Source organism: Aspergillus flavus, chromosome 3 (genome assembly GCF_009017415.1).
Source record: "Aspergillus flavus chromosome 3, complete sequence".
In the NCBI taxonomy this organism is placed as follows: Eukaryota; Fungi; Ascomycota; class Eurotiomycetes; order Eurotiales; family Aspergillaceae; genus Aspergillus; species Aspergillus flavus.
In genome coordinates this window covers 4755987-4778921 of record NC_092407.1, presented here as the reverse complement: position 1 = coordinate 4778921, position 22935 = coordinate 4755987, and the positions used below count along the sequence as shown (strand labels likewise).

At 50.1% G+C, this 22935-nt stretch overlaps 9 protein-coding genes across 9 annotated transcripts; 5 read left to right on the top strand and 4 right to left on the bottom strand.

Moving 5' to 3' along the window:
• Nucleotides 1–18: 18 nt before the first annotated feature.
• Nucleotides 19–1102, top strand: F9C07_2282706 (uncharacterized protein). The gene has a single exon (XM_041285591.2). It carries the CDS (start codon nt 233–235, stop codon nt 962–964), a length of 732 nt encoding a protein of 243 aa, XP_041145359.1. The 5' UTR covers nt 19–232; the 3' UTR covers nt 965–1102.
• F9C07_2282705 (alpha-glucuronidase) lies at nt 1103–4310 on the bottom strand. The gene has a single exon (XM_041285585.2). The coding sequence runs from the start codon at nt 3725–3727 to the stop codon at nt 1208–1210; it is 2520 nt and encodes an 839-aa protein (XP_041145358.1). The 5' UTR covers nt 3728–4310; the 3' UTR covers nt 1103–1207.
• F9C07_2282704 (C6 transcription factor) lies at nt 4311–8572 on the top strand. The gene is made up of 9 exons (XM_071510576.1): nt 4311–4392; nt 4445–4468; nt 4524–4654; nt 4710–5101; nt 5151–5446; nt 5492–5926; nt 5976–6211; nt 6260–8349; nt 8444–8572. Exons 1-8 carry the CDS (start codon nt 4354–4356, stop codon nt 6702–6704), a joined length of 1998 nt encoding a protein of 665 aa, XP_071365315.1. The 5' UTR covers nt 4311–4353; the 3' UTR covers nt 6705–8349; nt 8444–8572.
• Nucleotides 6809–8538, bottom strand: F9C07_7683 (c-24(28) sterol reductase; the record flags this gene model as incomplete). Its single annotated transcript, XM_041291449.2, has 4 exons — nt 8444–8538; nt 7504–8349; nt 7118–7449; nt 6809–7056 (listed from the first exon to the last, which is right to left on the bottom strand). The coding sequence occupies exons 1-4, from the start codon at nt 8470–8472 to the stop codon at nt 6809–6811; spliced, it is 1455 nt and encodes a 484-aa protein (XP_041145356.1). The 5' UTR covers nt 8473–8538.
• Nucleotides 8573–9515: 943 nt separating the features above from the next.
• F9C07_7682 (putative flavonoid 3-hydroxylase) lies at nt 9516–11482 on the top strand (the record flags this gene model as incomplete). The annotated part of the gene is made up of 7 exons (XM_041291458.1): nt 9516–9708; nt 9773–9905; nt 9999–10190; nt 10252–10403; nt 10457–10701; nt 10762–11030; nt 11089–11482. The coding sequence occupies 7 exons, from the start codon at nt 9516–9518 to the stop codon at nt 11480–11482; spliced, it is 1578 nt and encodes a 525-aa protein (XP_041145355.1).
• A 967-nt stretch (nt 11483–12449) lies between these two features.
• On the top strand, nt 12450–13663 carry F9C07_7681 (putative D-alanine--D-alanine ligase; the record flags this gene model as incomplete). Its single annotated transcript, XM_041285590.1, has 3 exons — nt 12450–12818; nt 12900–13457; nt 13508–13663. 3 exons carry the CDS (start codon nt 12450–12452, stop codon nt 13661–13663), a joined length of 1083 nt encoding a protein of 360 aa, XP_041145354.1.
• A 1591-nt stretch (nt 13664–15254) lies between these two features.
• On the bottom strand, nt 15255–17424 carry F9C07_7680 (putative sulfur metabolite repression control protein SconB; the record flags this gene model as incomplete). The annotated part of the gene is made up of 2 exons (XM_041291448.1): nt 15255–16937; nt 16987–17424. The coding sequence occupies 2 exons, from the start codon at nt 17422–17424 to the stop codon at nt 15255–15257; spliced, it is 2121 nt and encodes a 706-aa protein (XP_041145353.1).
• A 1354-nt stretch (nt 17425–18778) lies between these two features.
• On the top strand, nt 18779–20431 carry F9C07_7679 (putative kinase activator; the record flags this gene model as incomplete). Its single annotated transcript, XM_041285589.1, has 1 exon — nt 18779–20431. One exon carries the CDS (start codon nt 18779–18781, stop codon nt 20429–20431), a length of 1653 nt encoding a protein of 550 aa, XP_041145352.1.
• Nucleotides 20432–20992: 561 nt separating this feature from the next.
• On the bottom strand, nt 20993–22693 carry F9C07_7678 (extragenic suppressor of the bimD6 mutation; the record flags this gene model as incomplete). The annotated part of the gene is made up of 1 exon (XM_041285584.1): nt 20993–22693. One exon carries the CDS (start codon nt 22691–22693, stop codon nt 20993–20995), a length of 1701 nt encoding a protein of 566 aa, XP_041145351.1.
• Between the last annotated feature and the right edge of the window lie 242 nt (nt 22694–22935).

The following is a 22935-nucleotide window of genomic DNA, read 5'->3' as shown; positions in this document are numbered from 1 at the left end:
TGTAGAATGTCCGACTGGACATAATTCGTTGAGCGCCAAGACCTTCAGGCACCCTTTTAGGCTCTGCCATGCTACCGTGACTCACGATACCCTAGCGCGAGGCAGTCAACCTTACTTAGCTGACGTACCAAGCAGTACTCACGACACAGGCTATTTAAGATTCATCCAATACTTGAACGCTACTTGAATACATCTAGAACAACACACACGCCGAAAATTTTCAGTCTCGGCCATGTTCCAATGGCTGACCGATTGGTACACAGGCACTACAACCGCTCCCTCCCGAGCCAGTTACAAAGTCAAAGGCGATACCATCATCAAACAAACTCTCACCAGGCCCAGGAGTATGAGCCCATGGGCTATCATCGAAGTATACTGCGACTTGCATTTCCTCGGGTACGACTGGATCCTTATGTGGTCTCAGCAGAACCAAACCGACGATGATAGTATAGAGGAGATCAACGTGCCAATAGGTGTTATGACAGAGAATAGAATCGAGGATAAGGATGCTCTTTTAGCTAATCTCGACCTCAAGGACCTGAAGCTAGGAGTTGGCGGAGAGCACAAACATTTCAGCGAGAAGGAAACCGGCGCTATAACTTCCGAGAGGCGATCCGTGACGGTCAAGGCACATAGCAATACCTTCTACTATCAGAAGAGATACAATTTTCTGAGTCGATTATGGCCCTTTATATATGCCGAGGGTAGACTGTGGGTTGCTGCTTTGCCTGGTACTACGAAGCCCAGCACTGCAGATACCGCATTTTCTGTGATGGCGGATGAGTTTCTTGTTGTTCCTGATAAACTGGTAGGAGAGGGGAAAGTAACTACCGTCGAAGCTGCAAAGGTTTGGAGGATGGGTGACTATCCACTTCGGCCGGGTCCCCCTAGCCTTGAGGATGAGCGTATCATGTCAGAAGTTAAGCTACTACGCGCTACGGGATACTCGGTATCCCCGAGTTGAGGTGGTTTGTTTACCAATTTCTATGATAATCCAGTGCTGCATGATGGTTAGCTGTGGAGCCTCAGAAGTTTGTATATCTTACTACTGCCTCTTATCTTCTCTGGCTATACCTCATGTATTTATAGTGTAGTGTAAGGAAACTAAAATCAATAGAATTTGTATTCCCAAGATGGTAGAGCCTTACTTAAGCTCCCACAATCTTACAAGATGGTCACGAATATCTAATATGTACTAGCACTTGACCTAGTCCACTACATCTGGTGGAAGTAGAACCACGTAGTCCAAAGGAGCAGGTTCAACGCCGTCGGGCACGCCGACAATTTTCAACTGGTCACCGTTCTCAATTTCCACGCCCCGGAACGTGATCCGGGTAGCGGAATGGCCGTCAATATAGATGGAAGGTGTATGCCCCAGAGTGTTCTCGCTGTTCCCCTCCCATTGTCCCACAACGCGGTCATTAACATAAACTGTCCACTCGGATTTCCCACCATACATGTCATAGTAGTTGACACCGAGGTCATAGGTGCCCGAAGGAAATTGAAGTTTCGTCTGAGCTGTGCCAGTGGTGGAATTTGAGGTTGTAACCACCGCTTTATAATTAGACGCGGTCTCAAAAGGACTCACGGTGTACGGCTCATAGCCGTCCAAGGTCATAGACTCCGCTTCCACCCGCCATGGATGATGGCCCACTCGGTTCTTTTCATCTGAGATTCCCGACATGTTCCAGTAAAAGTTGTTGATGGCGTCCCTCCATACAAGAGAGTGCCCAGCCTGGTAGACTAAGCGAGACAGTACTTCATTGTAGCGTTGCTGGTCAATACGACCTTTGAGAGATTCCCACTGGGATAGAAAGCGATGTGCTGTCTCTGCACCGTCATAGTGTGCGTCGTAAAAGTGTTGGATGACGGTTTTCCCGGAGTGGAGACGGTGGGTATACGGAACGTGGTGGAACCAAAGCAGCAGGTCATCCGGCGTGCTGTCGAGGTCCTCGTACACCTGTGCAATTTCGGCTGGATACTGGCCTGCATTCCCTGTGCCATTCTTAACGGTGCGATCCATTCCGATCGTGTCGTGGTCGGCGCGGGTCCATTGCCCCCAGCCATTATTATCCTGCGACGCGGGGTTAGGGCCGTAGTGCGTGTAAAGAATATCGGTCAATGTTTGGATGCCCAGGTTCCCCGTGTAGTTTTCGTACGCAGGCCACGATGCCATAGACATGTCAGTGATGGTATCCAACACATTTTGATCACGTCCAAAGGTAAGGCGAATCCAGTCTTGCAGGATGCCTTGCGAATCGTCCGTGGGACTCCACGCCAGGCGGCCATAAGCATACAAGTTAGACATTGCTAGATGGCTGCCTAGCCATGTTGTGTTCGTTCCAACATTAACCACCGCTGCCCATCCGCCTAGTTGGCGATCGAACCGTTGCCCCGAGACTATGTCGCGAACAAGTGACGGTTGGTGGTCGACGCGGAGGTCAAAATCTAAAAGCTCTTTCCACAGTGGGGATAGATAGACTAAGTGATCCTGTTGGCCTAAATATTCTTGAGTGACCTGCAATTCGATAGCCATGTTGGTTTTGTAGAGGTTGGCAAACAGAGGAGATACCGGCTCACGGACTTGGAAATCAATGGGCCCATATTTTATCTGCAGGATCACGTTATCCTCAAACTGGCCATCTAGTTCCTTGAAAAAGTCCACTTGTGCGTTGGCTCTGTCATTTGTCCAGATAGATTCGTTAATATGGTGGTCGTAGACAAACGTGCGAAACATAAGGATCCCGCCATGCGGTTGTAGGGCTTTGGCAAAGACGTTGGCTCCCTCGGCTAGAGTGCGATTGTATGTGTCAGGACCAGGCTGTCCTTCAGAGCTGGCTTTTACCAGATACCCTGCCATATCTGGCACGCGGTCATACAAGCTATCAGTAATGTTTGCCCACCAGGAGATGACGGACGGATCAAGTGGGTCGTAAGTGCCTAGGCCACCCAAGGTATCTGGCGAAGCAAAGTTGAGAGAGATGCCGATCTGGATGCCATACGGCCGAAAAACATTTGCAATGCGCGCCAAGCCATCCATGTTCTGGGAAGTCAAGAGGGTTGCATTGGCATTGACATTGTTGACGATAACACCATTGATTCGGATCGACGCTAGAAGGCGAGCGTACTGTTTGACACGGGATAGATCCTCAACAATGTGGCCATCTTCGAAGAATATGGACGGCCCAGCATATCCACGCTCGATGCTCCCATCCATATTATCCCACTGATTCACCCATCGAACTGGTGCATGCGCACTGGTGGTATAATCGACGTGAGAGAAGTTGCCCTGCGCAAGGAGCGAGAGATACTCAAAAGCTCCGTACAGTGCACCCCTTTCATTTTCTCCTACAATCTGCACGGTATCACCATAAGCACGCAACCAGAAGCCGTCAATGCCAAGAGAAGGGACTTCGGAGCTTCTATTGCAGGCTTGGCGGTATTGCTCGAGGGTAGCGACCAGAATCGATGAGCGCGAACCACAGCTGGAACGCTTGATAGACAGTTGCTTGCCAACGATGTTCTCCAGTCCAGCTTGCAGTTCCTGACTAGCAGTACCTATAGGGCCTGAGTCGGTGCTATTCAACGTAACAATGCTCGACGGTAACGCCCGCTGGCAGCGTTTGTCGCACTGCACAGGGGCATATCGTAGCCATCCATTGAAACCGTTCTCTGCACCCGTAAGAGATACGAGCCACAGTAATACGGTCAGAAATGACCAGCGCATGATGTTGACGTTCTAGAGTTGGCTCTTCTCATAGAGCAATTGGGGTGATTTATATACCGAGATCTGCATCTTGCTCATTTCCCGATACGGATCCCCACGCTAACAATACCCATGAATTCAGGCTATATTAATCCGGGGTAAACGTGGGGTCATGACAGACCGCCATATGCACCCATATTTTACTCTGTAAGGTAACTTGGCAAGCAGATGGGGAAACGTCATTGCGGGGAAATCGCCATGAATCAGACATGATTTTAGCCGGAAAGTTAGACGATCTTCGGTGAATGAACGAGTGGTCGGGTTAGAATTTTCCCGATGGTCGGACTGGTTATTCCGGGCTCCAACTTAGTGTCGTGGAAATGCCTAAGTGGAAAAATAAAATTTAGAGTATGCCAAGTGGAAGAGACAACAGTACTAATTAGGAAGAATTGATGCTGTCCCAAAGGGCGGGGGATCCATACTGTGTACAAACACGGGACGCGCTATTTCCAAACAGGAAATTGGGGGATGCTCACGCCAGATCATGTGACGCATTGTTCCCGTTTCGGTCTGTTTCTTCCTTCGTTTCCAGTGACTTGCCCGTCACCAGACAATAGCACTATGCCCAGATACCAATCGCAGACAGAATGAGTACTGTCGCTAGGAATTCATTTCGCGCCCGTGCGGTACATTCTCCTCCCAGTTGCGTGCCAAATGCCACGGATTAACAACCATTAGTGTGACAACTGCCGAGCCCGAAAGGTACATGAATTAGCAGCCATTTCAGACCCTTCGGCACGTACCTAACAAACAGCAGATCAAGTGTGACAAAGCCACTCCATGCTCCAGCTGTGGTGCTTTGGGGATACCTTGCAGGGTAGCCGGCATCTCTACTACCAGCAGTAGCAGTACAAGCGTCCCAGAGCGGCGGAATGAGTCGAGCCATTAGTAAGCCAGCATTGAAGGTGCCCTTACATGCTCTTGAGGTTGACTATGATAGTAGTGAGCAAAGGCTTGAGGCTCTCCAAGAACAACTCGCCGTTATCAATCAAACACTTGCGCAAATCACACAGTCTGCCGCTCCTGGTACTACTGGTTTGGTTTCCGTTCCCGAATCATCTACTCATGCCACACTGCCGTTCGAAGGGCAGTCGTCCTTCCACCATGAGACACTGCTTGCTAAGGATGCGGCACTGTCCGCTATCGCTACTTCCCACAATAGTGGGCTGAATGACCATGTGTCCGCCGTCCTGTCGTCTTTGAAGAACAGCCTTGCGGAAGAACATCTGTCTAACAATGGCCAACCGACAGAGACGAATTTACCATCATCATCGCCAGACTCAAAGTCATTGCTTCCGGTAGATCTAGTTGTCGCGGTGGTCAGGGCTGTAAAAGGTATGGGTGATCTCTTCCTGCCCTTCATCTCGTCGTCTGACAAGATAAGCAAAACCTCCGTTTTTTCTCGTCAGCCATTCTTGGAGAGACTTACTCCAAGTCGAATCTCTTTGCCAATCTATCTACTTCCCAATTAATCCGGTCCCTGCGGGCTCTTTGACTCTTTTGTATGGCCTTTTGTATTATATCATTCGCGATTATCTCCATGAAGGACATCCGGACCTCGCGCGATATGACCTGGCATCTAGTGCAAGGATTTGCGAACGTCGCTTCTATTTAGGGCTAAACAGCTATGAGCTCATGGCGGACCCGACAATTGAAAAGATACAAGCACTTTTAATTGGGGTAAGAGACGTCAGTACAACACCGAACTTCCGCTGACAGCAGCAGATAATCAAAGCCCAGGAAGAATTCGATATCCAACGCTGTTGGACATATCTATCTCTTGCGTTCAATATGTGCCAGACTGTTGGTTTACATCGGAGTTCCACCACCAAAGGGGACCCGTCCACCCTCGCCGAGACGAAGCGGCATGTCTTTTGGCTGCTTTACACCATCGATAAGAATATATCCCTGAACCTGGGGTTCACTTCACACTTCCAAGATCATGATATAGACACAGACCTCTTTACCCCTTCAGATCATCACCAGTATCGCTCATGGGACCTAATGACCCTCGTCACAGCTGAGTTCGCGACGATCCAAGGAAGGGTCTATGATGAACTATACTCTATTTCCGCCTCCAGAGCCAGTGACGAGAAGAGGTTAAACGCCATTGAGAAGCTTTCTGTGGACCTGATTGCTGTTCGAGACAAATTGCTCGCGGTAGGCCTTTTAGTCAAACCCAGTACACCAGCAGCTGACTCCTTCCCAGATTGATGTCAGTGCGGGCCTCTATGCGGACTCGCTCCATGGCATGGCTGCATGTGCTGACTTCATCACCTACTCGGTGCTGACGGTTATCTATCGAGCCGAAACACGGCCACGCAATGCCATGGCGATCTCCTCCCGATGCTATGAAGCTGCCACACTAGCTTTGCATAGCCACCTAAAATGCTTCACCTATTTCCGGGGTCGTCAAACCCATAAGCAAATCGAATACGTTCATTGGTTAGCATATTGGGCTTTGGGGCTCGAAAGCCGCTGACACACATACAGGATTCTACTCTATCCATCCTTTGCGCCATTTGTGATTGTCTTCACACATGCGATTACCACTGCCAGCAACGCTGACCTCAGTCTCCTCCAGGAGACGGTCAAGTCTCTCGACCTAATTAAGGGGCTATCTCGAGGGTCAAGGCATCTTTATACTATTTGTGAAGCTTTTGCCAGAGCGGCACAAGTCCTCGTGGAATCTCAGCAGACTCTGATGGGTCTGGAACAACACCAGGATGGCTCACTTGTCATTCCTAGTACGATAGATGGCCCGGCCAACATTTCTCTACCAAATGTGCCGTGGCCGGAAGACACATTCGACTCTACAATGAGCCAGGAAGACATATCAATGTTTCTGAACGACTTCATCGGAGCAAACAGATCGGTGATGGATATATTGAATTCTAATTACATGAGCGACACTCTAGGCGAACAACCTCGCACTTAACGTCAAGTATCCATTGCTATCTTACACACCAAAGAGATACTCCCCTCCATCACGAACTGCAACTGAATCTTAGATTACATACTATAGTACTCGATTAGTTTCATTCAGGTTGGGCGCCATGCGTGAGAACTTACCGGAATGAACAGGTATGGGACGCGGCGTTCGTATTCCGCCCACGCCTCGCCGTATCTCTCCCGGCATCGCTGGATATCCCGAATGACGCGGTGGATAATCATTGTCGTGAAAAACACCGAGTAGAACCATGGGAATGGCGAGTTGAATCCTGTAATCAGCCCCCAGGAAAAGGCGAAAAACCAATCGCAAGTATAGTGCACTTTGCGTGCCATACCATCTATATGTTCCGTCAGCATGAGCAGAGGCTATTGGTATGTTCCTGTCCTGTCGAAACTTACACCATCCGCTGCACAAAATGGAGTCACCCGTTACGGTAGGAATCTTATCGGGGTTTTCGATATACTTCCAGGGAAGTTGAGGGAATGTCTTCCGGTCAACCCAGAACCCGCGTTCCTGGGCTCTGAACATGTTCTTCTGGCTGTTGCATGTGTCCCACACCCAGTAAGCAAAGAGATACATCGCGAACAGTGCAGCCAGCGCAACTCTATTCCAACGATAGGTTGATGGGTCGTGCGACGCGAGGTACAGGGTGCAGTGACAGTAGCTCATTGGCACCCCGGCGAGGTTCCAGAAAATTAGCATAAAGCCCCATTTCTCGTAATACATATCCCTATATGCGGTTAGTTGCAAATGCTTTTAGCGAGATGATGGCAACCGAACTTACCAACTGGTGATAATCAATTCTTCGCCCTTGGCGCACGCGTTGGCGTACAGGAAGTGTGCCATCAACACGAAACACACCTCGCCTGAAACATAGCCCAATTCTTCCCATTGCTTCAACGCTGTTGCCAGTGACAGGAGGAACAGGATGTACCAGGGGATTCGGACTTCGAAAAACATCTTCATGTCAAGCCATTTGAACAGCCGAGGGTTCAGTTCGGCACCCATGAAGAAGTCATAGATATGTGAGCCGGTCATGCGATGTTGCGCCCCTCTGGCCAATGCCGACACATAGGCGATTATGGAGACCAGGAACCCGGAACAGATAGCCACCGACATAATCGAGCCGAATTCGTTGATCAACGTATCCAGACGAAAAACCCCGGTAAAGTGCAAGGCCAACGAGCCAGCAATAGTTATATACCAGGCTGATACCGCCGAACAATAGTAATCGAGCTGCTTCCCGTTCAGATGAGGCAAACATTTTCCTTTACCGTATACTCCGGGCAGATAAATGTATCCGATCCCTTGTAGGATCAGGAAGGTCCAGTAGATGATCCATGCTCGGCGATGAGGGAACGCGTGGGTGTACGCAAGGTCGAAAAGATGATACAGGAAATCACTGATGGTCTCCCCATTCTGCGGTGTTGGAAGATGGCCATCGTATAACGTCGCACCAATGTACATGTAGTACATAAGTAAAGGAAATCCCAACATCAACGCTGTCACTCCGGCCGGACCACCGAACTCCATATGAGTCTCTGTCGGAGACAAAGACTTCGATACTGGCTTCTCAGAGCTATTGGCTGACCCATTTACACGACGGTTCCGGGGCATATCTACTGACTGGCTATCAAATCCAGTTAGTGCCTTGAATCTCAAAATATGTTGTGCGCTGTTGGGTCCATCTGTAAAACAGTATAAATAAGTTGTTAGGTACTCACTCATTATTGACCGAACTAGATGCCGACATTTTGTTCGCTTTCACACACAAAGCTTTTGGACCCAAAGTAAAATTTTGAACTACCCTTGACAAAGCAGATTCGTCTTTCCTTCCTTCACTATTTAACTGAGTCCTGGAGCCCCTTACTTTACTATTGTCACCCACCGAAAATCGACTGATATTCGATTTCCGTGCTCTCCGCGGCCGCCGCGGCGGCCTCGGACCCACCCGGAGTACTAACCCACTAGGAAATTATCTTATTGAAGCCGGGCTGTACGCAGATCGCTACACTATTCTAATTTCTCTTGTTCTATCAAAAAAGGAAAAAAAAAAATTGAAAAAAGGGGAGAAATGGATAATCATTTTCCCATAATAAAGCATTGTTGTCTCAACCCGATGTGAGGACATTGCCGATTTTCCAACGCTGTCTGGAGTAACTCAGGTCAAAGGTGGCTGCTAAACCTCAAAAAGTACTAGTCTAAGGCCAGTTAAGTCGTCGTGCAGAAATGCATCGGACTGGTCACAAGAGGAGGCCACCTAACATTACCTGGACAATAATTTGTAGATGTATCTTTTGAAACATGCTTACCTCCCGCCTTAGTATACCGGCGTACAGTCGAAAAATCAAGATAGCCAGCTATTCAACTTGGGTCCTTGAAACAGAACGGGAGCAAACTTCATCAGATCAATATTACTCTACTTCTGAAAATCAAGTCTGGTGGCTAGACTCGAGAATCTCTGCATAGCAAATCCTATTAACGAAAACTGGTTGGATGGCCACGTTCCAGCCTTGGTGGACAACCAATGAATACAAGTCAGTCTACCGCTGACGCGGGCTAATGCACTCAACTCTGCAGTGTAACGCAATAGGTATCCTGTCAATGGGTATCAGAAATGCTGACGGACGCAAGGTATGAGCCTTGTCATCTGGTCACATTGCCCAAAAAGGTAGCTATTAATGCATCCAAACTACTGGCGCCCACTGCGCCTTTCTCCGTGACGTTGAACCCGGCATCTTTGGGAATCACCAGGGAGAATACCCGCATAGCAACTTCATACATTTTGCTGCCATCATGATGTACACTTTAAGCACCTTGGTGCTTCTAGGGGGGATTCTGGGGCTCTATGTCCTCTTGAACTCAAAGGCACCACGAGCCCCTCTCCCTCCGGGTCCCAAAGGTCTACCCATTATCGGCAGTGTTGGTAGCGATCTTCCGCGTGGTGGGAAAGACTGGGAGCACTGGCTGAAGCATAAGGTATTGTATGGTATGGACAGTGCTCCTAGCCATCTCTTGTTCTGCGATGGGATCCTCATCTTGATCGCCTTTAGGGCCCATTAGTTCGATCACGACAGCGGGGCATACTCACATTATTCTTAACGACGCCAATGTGGCAACGGAACTGCTGGAAAAGCGATCGGCGCGATACTCATCTCGACCGAGATTGGTGATGGCCAATGAGCTGTAGCTATCTCTTTCTTTATCTCCTAGACTGTATACTAACTACACAGGGGCCATTTAATAGTGTTGCTAATATTTACGTAACTTCTTCCCTAGATCTGGGTCAGACATCTTTGTCACCACGCAAAATGAACACGCTATTGTCCGTGCTCTACGAAAACGTATACTTTCACAGCTGCGCTCGGAAGAGGCGTTATTATCGTTTTACCCGCAGGTTGATACGTTGATCCGACGCTTTCTGCTGCGGACGTTGCAGAAACCAGAGGAGCTGATCGGTAATATCAAAACGTGAGGACAACGCAGTCCTGGTGCTCGACGTCTACTAATTACCGGCTAATACGATCCGCAGAGGAATCGGGGGAGTCATACTGAAGGTCGTCTATGGTTATACTGTCGAGTTTCATGATCGAGATCCGCTCGTTGATCTCGTTGGAGAGACAGCCGTTGCATTCGGCAGGATAAATCAGCCAACAGGTTATCTGGTAGACAGTATTCCTGCCCGTAAGTCAACCTTCCTCGGCGTATACTCGGTGGTGGCTTACAAGCCTTGTCAGTGAAATACCTGCCGAGTTGGTTCCCGGGGGCTGGGTTCAAGAAAGAAGCCCGGGAGTATCGACGCGGATTCGACACATTGCTCAATTGGCCGTTCACCTTTGCTCGGCGTCAGATGGAGGAGGGCAACTATGAACCTTCCTTCGTGTCCAGGCTGATTGAGCAGAGAGGCTCGCTACTTAGCCTGGAGGAGGAGGTGAAAATCAAACACGCGGCAGCTGCAGTCTACCAAGCGGGGTATGATACGGTGCGTGCAGCTAGCGGAAAGAAAGCGTCACCGGGGTTGCCATACTGATTGAAGCTATAGACGGCATCTACCATCACATCCTTCTTTCTGGCAATGGCGCTGTTCCCTGCCGCACAGCACAAGGCCCAGGAGGAAATCGACCGAGTCGTAGGAGCGAGGTTACCTACACCTGAAGATCGGGGTAAATTACCCTACGTTAATGCGCTTATCAACGAGGTTCTACGCTGGAACCCGGTGGCTCAAATAGGTATCATGCACGCAGCCACGGAAGATGACATCTACGAGGGCTACCTGATCCCCAAAGGGGCCCCGATAGTCCCCAACATTTGGTGAGCTCCTTTCCCTTAGTTACGACGACGTCGATTCTAAATACACACTTCGTGACAGGGCAATCGCGCACGATCCCGACGTCTACTCTGATCCCATGTCGTTCAAGCCCGAGCGCTTCTTGGCATCGGATGGACACACACCAGAACGTGATCCGCACACGCTGGTGTTTGGATTTGGCCGCCGGATATGTCCCGGTCGTCCACTGGCGGACTTCAATAACTTTCTCACGATCGCACGATCACTTGCGGTCTTCCAGGTTCAAAAGGCTACGAAAGATGGCAAGGAGATTGACCCTATCGTAGACTATCAGGGGGGGATCATCGGTCACCTATCGCCCTTCGAGGTTAGCATCCGGCCGCGAAGCGCGGAACACGAAGCCCTCATCCGTTCTATTGAGGTTGAAGATTCCATTTCACGAGGTGACACTGCCACCGAGTCAGTCAGGGTATAGAGTATATACGTGCTTTGAATGTGATCGTCCAGACTCTCTGTAACATTTCAAATTGCGGAATGTATTACAGGCGATATGGAAGGGGAAAGCAAGGAGGTTTGCCGCCAGTCAGCTGGATAACTTGGCTTCCACTATATAAAAGTGGCCATGTCATGTATATGTTGTCTCCCAGATGATGTCGATATGTCGTACTCCGTACTAGAGGAGAAGCCATACCGCTTCGGGGCTAGTGTAACGCTAGCCCCAAAGCAGACTAGAAAGCATCGTCTCCCTTCACCAATTGATCCATTCTGATAGTATCTGCTTGCATAGTTCTGGATCAAACTCAACGAGATGAGCGATTTACCTTGCAAGGTGATGAACCAATATTTCTCTACGGATACACACCGTGGCCTCCACTAGCGGGATAGACAAAGTTCGAGATAAGCTGATCCACCGAGTCTATTCACTCGTCACGCATGCGCATCCATGGTAGGACCGTGTCCGCAGGGGCCAAACGACGGCGAGACAAAGTCTAGACGGACCTCTCCATTCGTCTTGCACGACGATTAAAATGCTGATGCAATCAGTTATCTAAAAACGGTCTCAGTTGCTCGTTTACTGGGCGATCGGTCGATCATGACGCAACAGGGTCAATGTTGAAGATAAATGAATGGAACATGACGTCGATGGCTTCCTTCCCTGATGGGAATGTGGAAATACCCGAATAGTACCTTACGGGGATGCTATTGGTACCAACCAAGGGGACCCGGACTGGGGATGAGGTCTCTCATTCAGAGATGCCCTATATACCTACCGTTCCTATCTTCCATCCATGCCTGGTCTCAAATCCTTCGTGGTGAAGTAAATACTCATTCTTCTAATTCCTTCGTAATATCTAGTCCGTTTTCACCTACCACCTCTCCGTACTATTTCTATCTACATTACTACATTCCTCTACCATCACCCTCACACACAAAAGTACATCATGAGAAACACAAGACGTACCGGCCTCAACATAGCCTTTGTCTACGATCCAAAGGATTACTATGAATCCATAGGATTTTCCAAGAGTGAATGTGCTGACCTGGCGGACGATGTGACCATCAATGGTGTGGCATCAGCCCTCGAGAGTCTCGGCCACCGCGTGGTCCATGTTCCCGGGATCAAGACTCTCGTCAAGCATCTCTCAGCAGAGCATCACAAGCAATGGGATCTTGTCTTCAACTACAGTGAAGGGGTGTTCGGCTCCGCTCGTGAGTCGCAGGTACCCGCCCTGTTAGAAGCCTATCAGATCCCCTTTACCTTTTCCGATGCTGCGACGCTGGCGACGGGGATCGATAAGGGAAAGACCAAGGTGAGTTGTTGTAGGAAGCATTCTCCAGTACATACCAAATCCTACAGTATCTGATACTAATCGGTTTGCTCCCAAACGTAGATGCTATTAGAACACTATCGAATCCCAACGAGCCCATTCGTCATCGTCCCCAGATCTGGTGAAGCAGTCGACTACGCCGCCCTAGAAGACCAATTACCGTATCCTCTCTTCGCAAAGCCAATCGCCGCATCCACATCAAACGGCATATCCCCATTGAACAAAATTCTCCGAAAGGAAGATCTTCAAGAAGTTGTCGAGGACCTCCGCGCCGAATTTAAAGATCAAGAAATCCTCCTCGAGAAATTCCTAGACGGCCGCGAATTCACAGTAGCCGTCCTTGGGTCCGGGGATCGAGCCCGAGTACTAGGTGTCTCCGAGGTAACATGGTACAACCCGGAGGGAAGAAAAAGTGATGACCTCTCAGTCGACTTCGCAACGAGCTTCTCCAAGGCGGGCAGGGGTGTTGGGCATGACATGGGCCATGTTCATGCGGACCCGGCTGATCCTCTGGTCAAGGAGATAGCTGAGATCGGGCTCTCCGCATATCAAGCACTAGGTTGTAAAGATGGAGGCCGGGTCGATATCCGCATGGATGGTGCCGTGCCATGTGTGATCGAGGTATGTCTCTTACTTGGAGATACAAAAGCATGCTCCCTAATCTGCCATAGGTGAATCCGATCTTCGGGCTACGACCCGATCACTCCTTGTTTACTTGGATCGCGAAGAACAACGGGATGGAATACCAGGACATCATCGCAGAGATCGTTGACAATGCTCTTCTGAGGCAGAAACCGGTGACTGAGGCGAATGGTTTGAAGAATTGATATCATCGTATAGGCTTCTATCTTTGACAGAAAGCCACTAATAAACAGTACCGGGCCATGTGACTAATAGTTTGGCGTTATTCAGGTGTTCGGTTTAGGCAATAGAAATAGCGATATTCCCATTTGGCTTGTAGTAGTAGACTTTTATCCCATAGCAACAACATAGCTCGTCATCGCCATGTTCTAGATATGATTTGATCGGTGCTTAAGAGGCATCACGAATCTAGGGGACATATGGTCGCAGTCGAAAAACGTTGGTATGTTATGCGGGCCAAAGACAAGCACTTCTCTCTTTCCAAAGGAGCCCATCTCCCCCCTCTTATTAACCCACTCTCGTATCGTAGAGAAATCCCTACACGTATGCAACCGCTCAGTCTCGCCTAGAAACAAAAGCAAAGTTCCGCTTTCATTATTCCCTCCTACCGGCCGTACAGTAACAGGAATCAAGTCCCCATCACACATAATCGCCTAGCGTAACTGATCCACACAGTGATCTAGATATAGACAGATCAGCAAATACCCTAACCTAATCAAGCTCAACAAACAGAAACAAAGTAGCCAGAAACAGGGAAGAGCGATAAATACCAAGATACAACTGCATAAGTCTCGGGGGAAAAAGAATCCGTATCCTCAAAGCCAGAATAGAGGTGTCGTCGAAGAGTATCCAAACAATGAAGAGAATGCAACATATCAATCCCACCGTAGCTGGGGATATCAGAATTTAGGAATCTCAATTCAAGTTCAGGTTCAGATTTAGAGTCGCTATTATTCAGCCTCCTAACCTCCGACTCTGTTAAGGGAAAATATCGACCACTGATTAATCATCCCAGCACTTACCCACTGTCTCTTGTAGTATCCCCCGTATACACAGGACCCTCAAAGCAAAGAAACTGAAGGATCTGTGCATGGAAGACAAATTCAAACCAGTGGTAGAGTGTGTGGAACGCTTGCTGACGGACAAAATGTGTGACTGTGATGACTTCAAGATCATTGAGACTAAATGTGCCAGTGCAGTGAGTGATCCAAGAATAGAAAACACAGAGTTGTTGCTAACATTATAGGCCATGCAACTTGCGGCATAGCTGTGGTCTGTCTGTATTTGGAACAGGAAATGGACAAGGTAATGGAGAAGAGGATCGCTCAATTAAAGAGATTGTTTATATTTGTGGTAGTGTCAAAATACTACTGGGTTCTTTAAACTACCACAGGTTGCCATACACAGGTCAGTGTGGTTCTTGAATATATAAACATAGGGCCATGTCTCTAGACCTACTGCTTAACTGGATGGGCAGGCAAGCAACAACACAACTAGTTTAGGGAGGGTAAATATAAATGGATCAGCATAAGATTATTGCTATCTTGAAGGCCATAATTTTCTGGAACCATTTTCCGAAGAACCTGTCACGCAGGCAAACTAACAACGCCAGACACCATTCCATGCTAAACTGAACCCTATATAATGATATCACGAATAATCCCTGACCCTAGCGCCAACTTGAAGGGTATTTGTAACCAAAGCACATTAAACATAGGCGCATCATGTCTCCACAGGAGACGGGCCACGAGAAGAAGAAAAAAGAAGGCAGATTATTTAATTGCGGAAACTGTACATGCGCACTTCGCAATCCTCACTGCCGGTCGCAAACCGACTGTCGCCGAGACCGATACAGGTCACTGGGCCGGAATGGCCGGTGAAGGTGCGCTCGCATTTACCGGTTCTGGGATCCCAGATCTTGACCATCCGGTCTTCCGCACCGGACACGATTCGGAGAGTATCAGCACCGAGCGCCCAAACGCCCTCGAGGTGACCGAAGAAGGTACGCAGGCAGCGACCGGTCGTGGTCTCCCAGAGACGAATGGTGGAATCTAAGGCGCTCGTGACAATGTAGCGTGGTGGGGCTGGGCGGCCATTGTCAAATGAGGGGCCAAAGACAGACGTCTCAGTGGCGTTCGACTCCAGTCCGAGCGTTGCCTGAAGGGAGTTTGATTCCGTGTCTCCAGATGTGGTGCTCATGTTATCGTTATCACATTCAGCGTCGTGGTCTTCGAACTCGAACTCCCGGGGCAAAGGAACCACCTGTTGGACTTGGCCGACATGGCCATGGAAGGTCCGGAGACATGCCTTGGTGTCCAAGTCCCACAAGCGAACGGTGCAGTCGTCCGAAGCCGAGAACACCGTTCGAGAAGTCGTGTCCACTCGGACCGCGTTGACCCAATCGGTGTGTCCGCGCAGGAGAAATGTCGACTTATCCTCGAAGTTCCAAATCTTGACCGTCTTATCAACGGAGGCTGAGGCAAGAATCGTTGCATCAAAGTGCAGTCCGATCACTCCACCACGGTGACCCGTGTAGGTGGAAATGCACTCGCCCGTACGCCAATTCCACACCTTCAAGCTGCGGTCCATACTGCCGCTGATCAATTTTGTGTCGTCGAACTGGAGACAGCGAATACCGGATTGGTGTCCGCGTAGGGTACGCAGCTCTTCTCCGGTTTCAGTATCCCAAATCTTGATGGTCGCGTCGTATGAACCAGTCGCCAAAATGTTGTCCTCGAATTGCAAGCACATCACTCCGTTGGTGTGGCCTTTGAACACCTTGGTGGAACACCGGCCGTATTTCCAATTCGTGCCGACCTTGAATCGGTCCTTGTAGACCTCCTTCCACGGCCGATACCGAGTCGTATAGTAATCCTCATCTGGCTCCGGTCGAGCATCCAGCGAGGAACAATGCCGCTTCACGATTGCCGTCTCATCGTCGCTCGAATCCGCCTTCCGTTTCTGGGTAATCACATCGTCCGCATGTGGTGCACTGCACTCGGCACCTCCTGCGTTCTGCGCGGGTCCGCTGACGTCCCAGGTGGTGGCACGCAATTCAATTTCGCGCTTGGACTCCCGCAGACGTTTCCGCTCCAGAAGAGGAAGCCCCCAGCCACATTTCTTGCATTTGCGGTGGATGTGTTGTTCGCACATCCGATGCCAAACCACATCATCATCTGCCAGTGCCCGCCAGCGGCTGGACACCTGGGCGGCTTTGCACAGCGAGGTGGTGTCGAGGTAGCACAGAATTTTGAACGAGATCTCCGGTGGAAGAGCGGTCAGAAAGTCGATTCGGATGAGGTCTCGAACGGTAGCGGACACGAACGAAAGTTGCGGGAAACAGCACTGAGCCATGATCCCCTGGAGGATCAATTTGCGGTGCTTGGCCGGAGCGGCCGAAAACAGAGACCATACATGGGCAATGCCTTGTTGGTCGCTGGGAGGCAGCGTTTCCAATTCCTATGACCCATTAGCTAAGAGAAACATGACAAGCCCTAAGAAACCCTACCCTCTGTAGTTTATCCATGGACGGTTCGTCTGCCTGTCGTCTGCATTTAAGGTCTGGCCGGTGGCGATAGCAAAACTTCGAGTTCGGGCTGCTCAAATCCTCCAACTTGTCGGTTCTTCGCGACCCCAAGGGACCGTATTGTTCGGGGATGTGTTTGACGAGAAATGGTGCGACATTCTTGTTTGCAAGCTTTGCGGGAGTCGTCGCAGCGGCACCGAAACTGTGGGGCCTTCGATGGTTAGAATCGGTCTCGGTGTCAATCTCCTCAGCGGTGTCCGATGCGCCGCCAAAGATAGACCGGAAGGACTGCTGTTGTAGTAGTTGTTGTTGTTGTTGTTGCGATGGATGTGTAAGTTCTCCGGTCGGTTGGGCCATTTTCATCAAGAAAGTCTGCGAAGAGTCGCTACCTTCACGCACTGATCGGTCGTCGGACTGCATCGTGTGACTGGAACGAGGTTCCTACCGCCCGCGCGCTACCGTGGTAGCAGTCGTCCCGAGAAGGTAATAAAGAACCTTGAGAAAATCGAGAAGACGACGAAATATCACGCCAGCGACTACCTTCTTCAAGGTTTGTTGAAGTCTAAAGTCAATACTGCGGTATCTGGTTGTGCGCCGATAGGGGAGTGACAGTGGCGACCGTCGGGGATTGATAGGTCGTGCGATAAGGAGATTTAGTGGTTGATAGGCGGGGATGGGGAAAGCGAAAGCGACAGAGAGAGGGTGTATGGAAGAGAGGAGTAGGGTCTTCTTCTTTCTGTCTTCAATGGTCCAGCCAAATTCGAAACACGTGCAGAAGGATGCGCCCGAAAGAAAAGATATCAGGGGTGAAGGAGAAGACGAAGACACATCGTACTTGTACATCGACTACCTTGTTGGCCCTCCTTCGATCACGCAAGCACAATCCTGCGTATCGTGCTGCGCTAGTCCCCTTGCGGTAATCCTCACGTGATGCCGATTGCGCCATACACGGTCTTAGTCGCATCAGCACAACATCTCGACCCGCCAGAAGACGACGAACTGCTTCTGTGTTGCACAATTCGTCGCCATTGTCCGCCCTTATTGCGGATCCCCCAGAATTTTCAGAAGCTACTCTGACTCTGTTTTGCGCTATTCTTGGATCCATTGCTTGGCGCTAAATTCCCCAGTGGGTTGGGTGCCCGCAACGACATACTCTACTCATACTACACTCAGTTCCACCATTGGGCCTTCGTGCTTCTGACCAACCATTGCTCACCCAGATCTACACATGTACTAATTTCTCAATGATTAATTTTTTGCCTCTTGTGATAGTCGCTTAAGTTCGTACCGAAAACAGCCTCATCACCTCATTTTTACTATCCCATTTCGTGGCGAGATTACTAGAAACGTGGTGTCGTTGAAACATCACATCATCATCTCGGCTTCAGAACGCGGCAGGATCAGGCAGTCCTTCCATCACGAAGGCTACCTGAGACTCAATTTCGATTTGGTCGTCTCACCGCTTGAATTCAAATCACACTAGTCCCTGTTAGTCTTGCAATTGATAGTCGAAACCATTAGTTGTTTAGGAAGGGATAAACGTTGCTTGGCCTCTCCAATGGAGTGATGATGGCCTAAGTCTACGCAGTTCTCACGCCAGATTCCCTGTTCCTCTGTATTCCTCTGCTCCTGGCCGGTCGCTCGGCCGCTCGCAGTGTTGTGCAGACCATTCATTGGACGCTCAACCTCGTCGGTAAATTATCTTATGCAAATCAGTTGCGGCATTTTCCAATCATTTGTTTGCTCGACGGATTGATCTGGAACGTCCTCGACCATGTCAGACTCAGAGTCATCCGCGATATCCAATAATGCTTCTGATCTGAATCCCTCCCCGGGACAGGAGAACTCAATGCCTCAGCTAGAGACACTCATCTCGCATTTGGTTGCGGCGAAACGCTCTCTGTCATCCATCAATCACGTCTGGCGTGCAAATGAGATCGTCACGGCCGCTCGCTCCGCATTGGAAGAGAGTGTTGTAGTCTCAGCGCGAACAGGCTTCCTTCGCCGGGGGCTGAATAATCAGTTACGCCTTCTGTATAGTGTCCGTACCGAGGTTCAGGAGGTCTCCCTGCGCGGCCGGTCAGAGTTCGCTACCGTGCTGAAGAGCCTCGATGTTGCGGACGCGAGACTGAGAAAGACGTTAGATTTGTTGCGAGACACCATTGTCCATGCATCATTTCGCCCAGAAGGTGAAGAATCCAAAACCTTACACGACTTTGTGGATGAGCGTGGGGTGGGAGAGCTACATACAACCTTGAAACGCTCAATCGATCGGACCAACGCCGCTCAGGCGGACCTAGAATCGTCTAATCGCGCTTTTGACGATGAGTTGCAGTCTATCAAAGAAGCACTCGGCAATTACCGGGCAGCGACTCAGCTCGCGTCGTCCCGAACATCCGCCTCTTCGTCATCTCCATCAACATCCAACGATAGCTTGCCGTCTCTCTCGTCAATTCCATCCATGCTGCATTCCCTCGAGATGCATGCCCAGGAAATGGCTAACCTGCTTGAGTCGTTAGTCCGTCACTTTGACCTCTGTGTGACTGCGGTCAAGCACACGGAAGGTGGGGGGGCAGCTGCCCGATCCATTACTGGTGATGTGCCCGCTACGGTGCATGTCAACGGGCGTGTTGGTCCCAATATCGAGGAAGGCATCAACGCCAACTTGAACGCCCCACTTGACCCGCTAAGTAACTCGGAATATCAAGAAATGGTAAGCGTGCTAATCAAAGATGCGGCCGAGGCGGAGGATGTGGTCATGGAAATTCAAGACCGGATCGGCGAGATGGAGACGGTGTTGGAAAATGTTTTAGCCCAGCGGGATAGTGTCCTGTCGGTATACAACGCAACTACAAGTGTCTTCAAACACTTGTCAACACTCGCCTCGACCCGGTTATCGGGGTATATAGCTGAGGCGCACAGCTTTACTCGTGTCTGGCACGAGGAGTACGAGCAAATACAGAGTGGCTTAGCCGATCTGTCGGACCTCAACACACTGTATGACGGCTTCCTGGAAGCGTACGACGGGCTTATCCTCGAAGTTGCGCGCCGACGGCAAGTGCGGCACCGAGTAGAGAAAGTTCTTCGCGACGCCAAACAAAAGCTCGATCAGTTGTACGAGGAAGACGTGAACGCCCGCGAGACATTCCGTGTAGAGCAAGGGGACTATCTCCCGTCCGATATCTGGCCTGGGATTGGCCGAGAGCCAATGCGGATAGAGTTCCGTCGTATATCGGGTGGCAACCTAAAAGGCATAGCTGCGGAGCCCCCTGACCAAGACGCCCCAGCAGCCGAGCCCATACAAGAAGCCCGGGCTGTTTCCTCGGGGGATGTTGGGGAAGATGGTGAAGTCATTCCAGAACTCCCAAAGGCCCTGGTTGAGGAAGCTATCGCCCGATTCAATGCCCGGATGCGACATCTTCCCTGATCACAAGTTATATCATGCTTAGATAGCTAGCCATTTTCGTTCCCTCGTTACAGCCTCAGTGTTGAGATGGTACCTTTTAAATAACCCAGGCAAAGATGTGCGCCTAGCCGACCATGCTTGAGCTCAAAGGCAGCGTTAATGTTTTGGGTTGGTATTCTGATGCCTCTACATGATCTAGATGATGAATTCCAAAAGCAGGCTTAGTCCTAGTCCGATAAACACGCCAACCCCTTCACTCCATAGCCACCACGGACGCATACTCCACGTTTGCGATGTAAGCGCCGATTGGTACGGAGATGTGATGATGGGGGTGGAAGATATGAGGTTCAAAGAGAGCTCTGATAGGTCATGGAACGCTTTAATTCTTTTTTTTTATTGTCTTTGCAAATCTATATGCTCGTGTGATGGTCCCTATATATGCGTCGAACCATTATTTCTATCCATCAAAAAATCCGGTCATAAATCTCATGAGATCGTGCGCAATAAAACCCCGTCCTAAGCCCGTAACAATGCTGAAACTTTTGTTGAACCCAGATAGAAAGTAACGAAGCGAAATCACATTTATTTCTTCTTTCGTGAAGAAGTAGACACCAGGCGTTTCTTCATGTGCTTTGGCATCTTGTTCGCACGTTTTTCACGCTTCTCCTCCTTCACCTTCTGCTTGTGATCGCGCTTGGTGTCTTTGTCAACGAAACGCTTCCCGCGCGGGACCCCCTTGTCAAAGGGATCCTTTTCTTCGTCGTCATCTTCGTCCGACCCAGAACCTTCTACGGAGACTCCGCCACTCACATCAGAGCCCGCATCACTCTCCGCGTCGTCAGGTTGCTTAGCGGATTTGCCACTGGCGAGAAGATCCCGGTAGACGAGGTCTTCACCTTCACCCGCATGTACTTTCTCGGCATCACGCTCGATATCATAAACCTGTTCCAGTGTTTGGGGGATATACTGTTGACGGAAGACGGCAGTGTCTAGTTCCTCGTCTGGCATCTCGGCTCGAGCCACAAAGAGCTTTTCAATGGCTTCTTGCATTTCTTCGCTCTGGTCCACAGTGGCTGGGCCTTCGGCTGTAATGATATACTCGAAAACCATCCGCTCAGGCAAGACATCGACGGATTTACGACGGAAAAAGTCGCTGATGTTCTTGATATCCATACGCAGGAATTCAAGACTCCGAGGGTGGTCATGCTCGACACTCTGACTGACATCGATGATATGGAGCTTTTTCTTGTGGTAAAGCATGTTGTACTCGCTCAGATCTGCGTGAACCAGGCGACATGTCTGGTACATCACGCGCATGTAGCCAAGTAGATCGATGTAGAGCTCACGCCAGCGGGTCTCGGGGTTGGGGATATCGAATTCGACGTCCTTGAGACGAGGCGATGCAATTCCCTTGGAGTTACCGAGGAATGCCATGACGAGGACATGAAGTCGCAGGTAGACCGGCTCTGGGCAAGGAATTCCGGCCGCATGGATTCTTCGGAGGTTGCGCATTTCCTTCTCGGCCCATAGTTTCACCATCGCCCGGTTGTTGCTCTTGCTGTAGCCTTGTCTGAATCTGAACTCGCCAGTGACGTACTTATCTCTGTCTTTGAAGACCAAAATACTGGTCTTGTAGACTTTGATTGCCCGGTGAATGGGGCTGGCATCCTCCTCATCCGGGAACAACATAGAGTAGTATACGTTAGCTTCTTTACCCGTTGATAAACATCCGTGAATCTCGGAAACGATATTGCGGTTGATCATCTGCAGCAGAAGCATTCGTGTACGGGGATCCAACACCTGCTCCGAAGTTGCTCTATCGGCTCGGTCGTTACCGCGGTCACCCCGAGCCGCCAATCCGGACTGCTGATCATCAAGTTTGAGCTTCGCGGCATGGCGAGTCAACGACTTGATCTGGTCGTCAACTGATGCACGGGTGTTGATGCTTGGCTTTTGCGTATTGGACTTCGGGTAAGTCCACTTGGGAGCATTCGGGTCGGCGGCGAGTTCGTTCGTTTTGCGCTGGCGGTTGTAGGCCTTCGTTAGGTCGGCGGGGTTCGAGGAGGTAATGTTCTCTGCCTCTAGGTCATCTTCTTCGAAGATATCATCGTAGTATTCCTCTTCTTCGTCCTCCTCGTCCTCCTGCAGCGCAGGATCTTGCCCCGCTATAGTGGGGGTAGTGCCATCTTCATTGAGATATCCTTGGTTCGGGACGTAGGTATGCGAAGGTGTTAAACCATCAGCCAGACCAGGAGCCTGGGCACTTGGATCCGTCGACGCCATGACGAGATTGAAATCTGAGAAAAAAGGTGGCAAATCGACTCGATCGTGGGCGCTGAAATCGGCGAGAAAAAAAAAGTCGCTGATATATTCGATTAAGTGTGGACCTTGTGCGCTCACCGCCCGGCAGAACCCCGCGGGCCGCACGCGCGTAGGGAAAAGAAGGCAAAGCGATCAGCCACGCGTGCCGTCGCAAGTACTGTAATCAAGCAACTGTCAACTCCGTGCTCCAGCGCCTCGGACTC

Coding starts and splice junctions, on each gene's coding strand:
- F9C07_2282706 (XM_041285591.2), top strand. CDS start 233: ATGTTCCAATGGCTGACCGATTGGTACACAGGCACTACAACCGCTCCC.
- F9C07_2282704 (XM_071510576.1), top strand. CDS start 4,354: ATGAGTACTGTCGCTAGGAATTCATTTCGCGCCCGTGCG. Junction 4,393..4,444: donor ATTCATTTCGCGCCCGTGCG/GTACATTCTCCT, acceptor AACAACCATTAG/TGTGACAACTGCCGAGCCCG. Junction 5,102..5,150: donor GGTGGTCAGGGCTGTAAAAG/GTATGGGTGATC, acceptor TGACAAGATAAG/CAAAACCTCCGTTTTTTCTC.
- F9C07_2282705 (XM_041285585.2), bottom strand. CDS start 3,727: ATGCGCTGGTCATTTCTGACCGTATTACTGTGGCTCGTATCTCTTACG.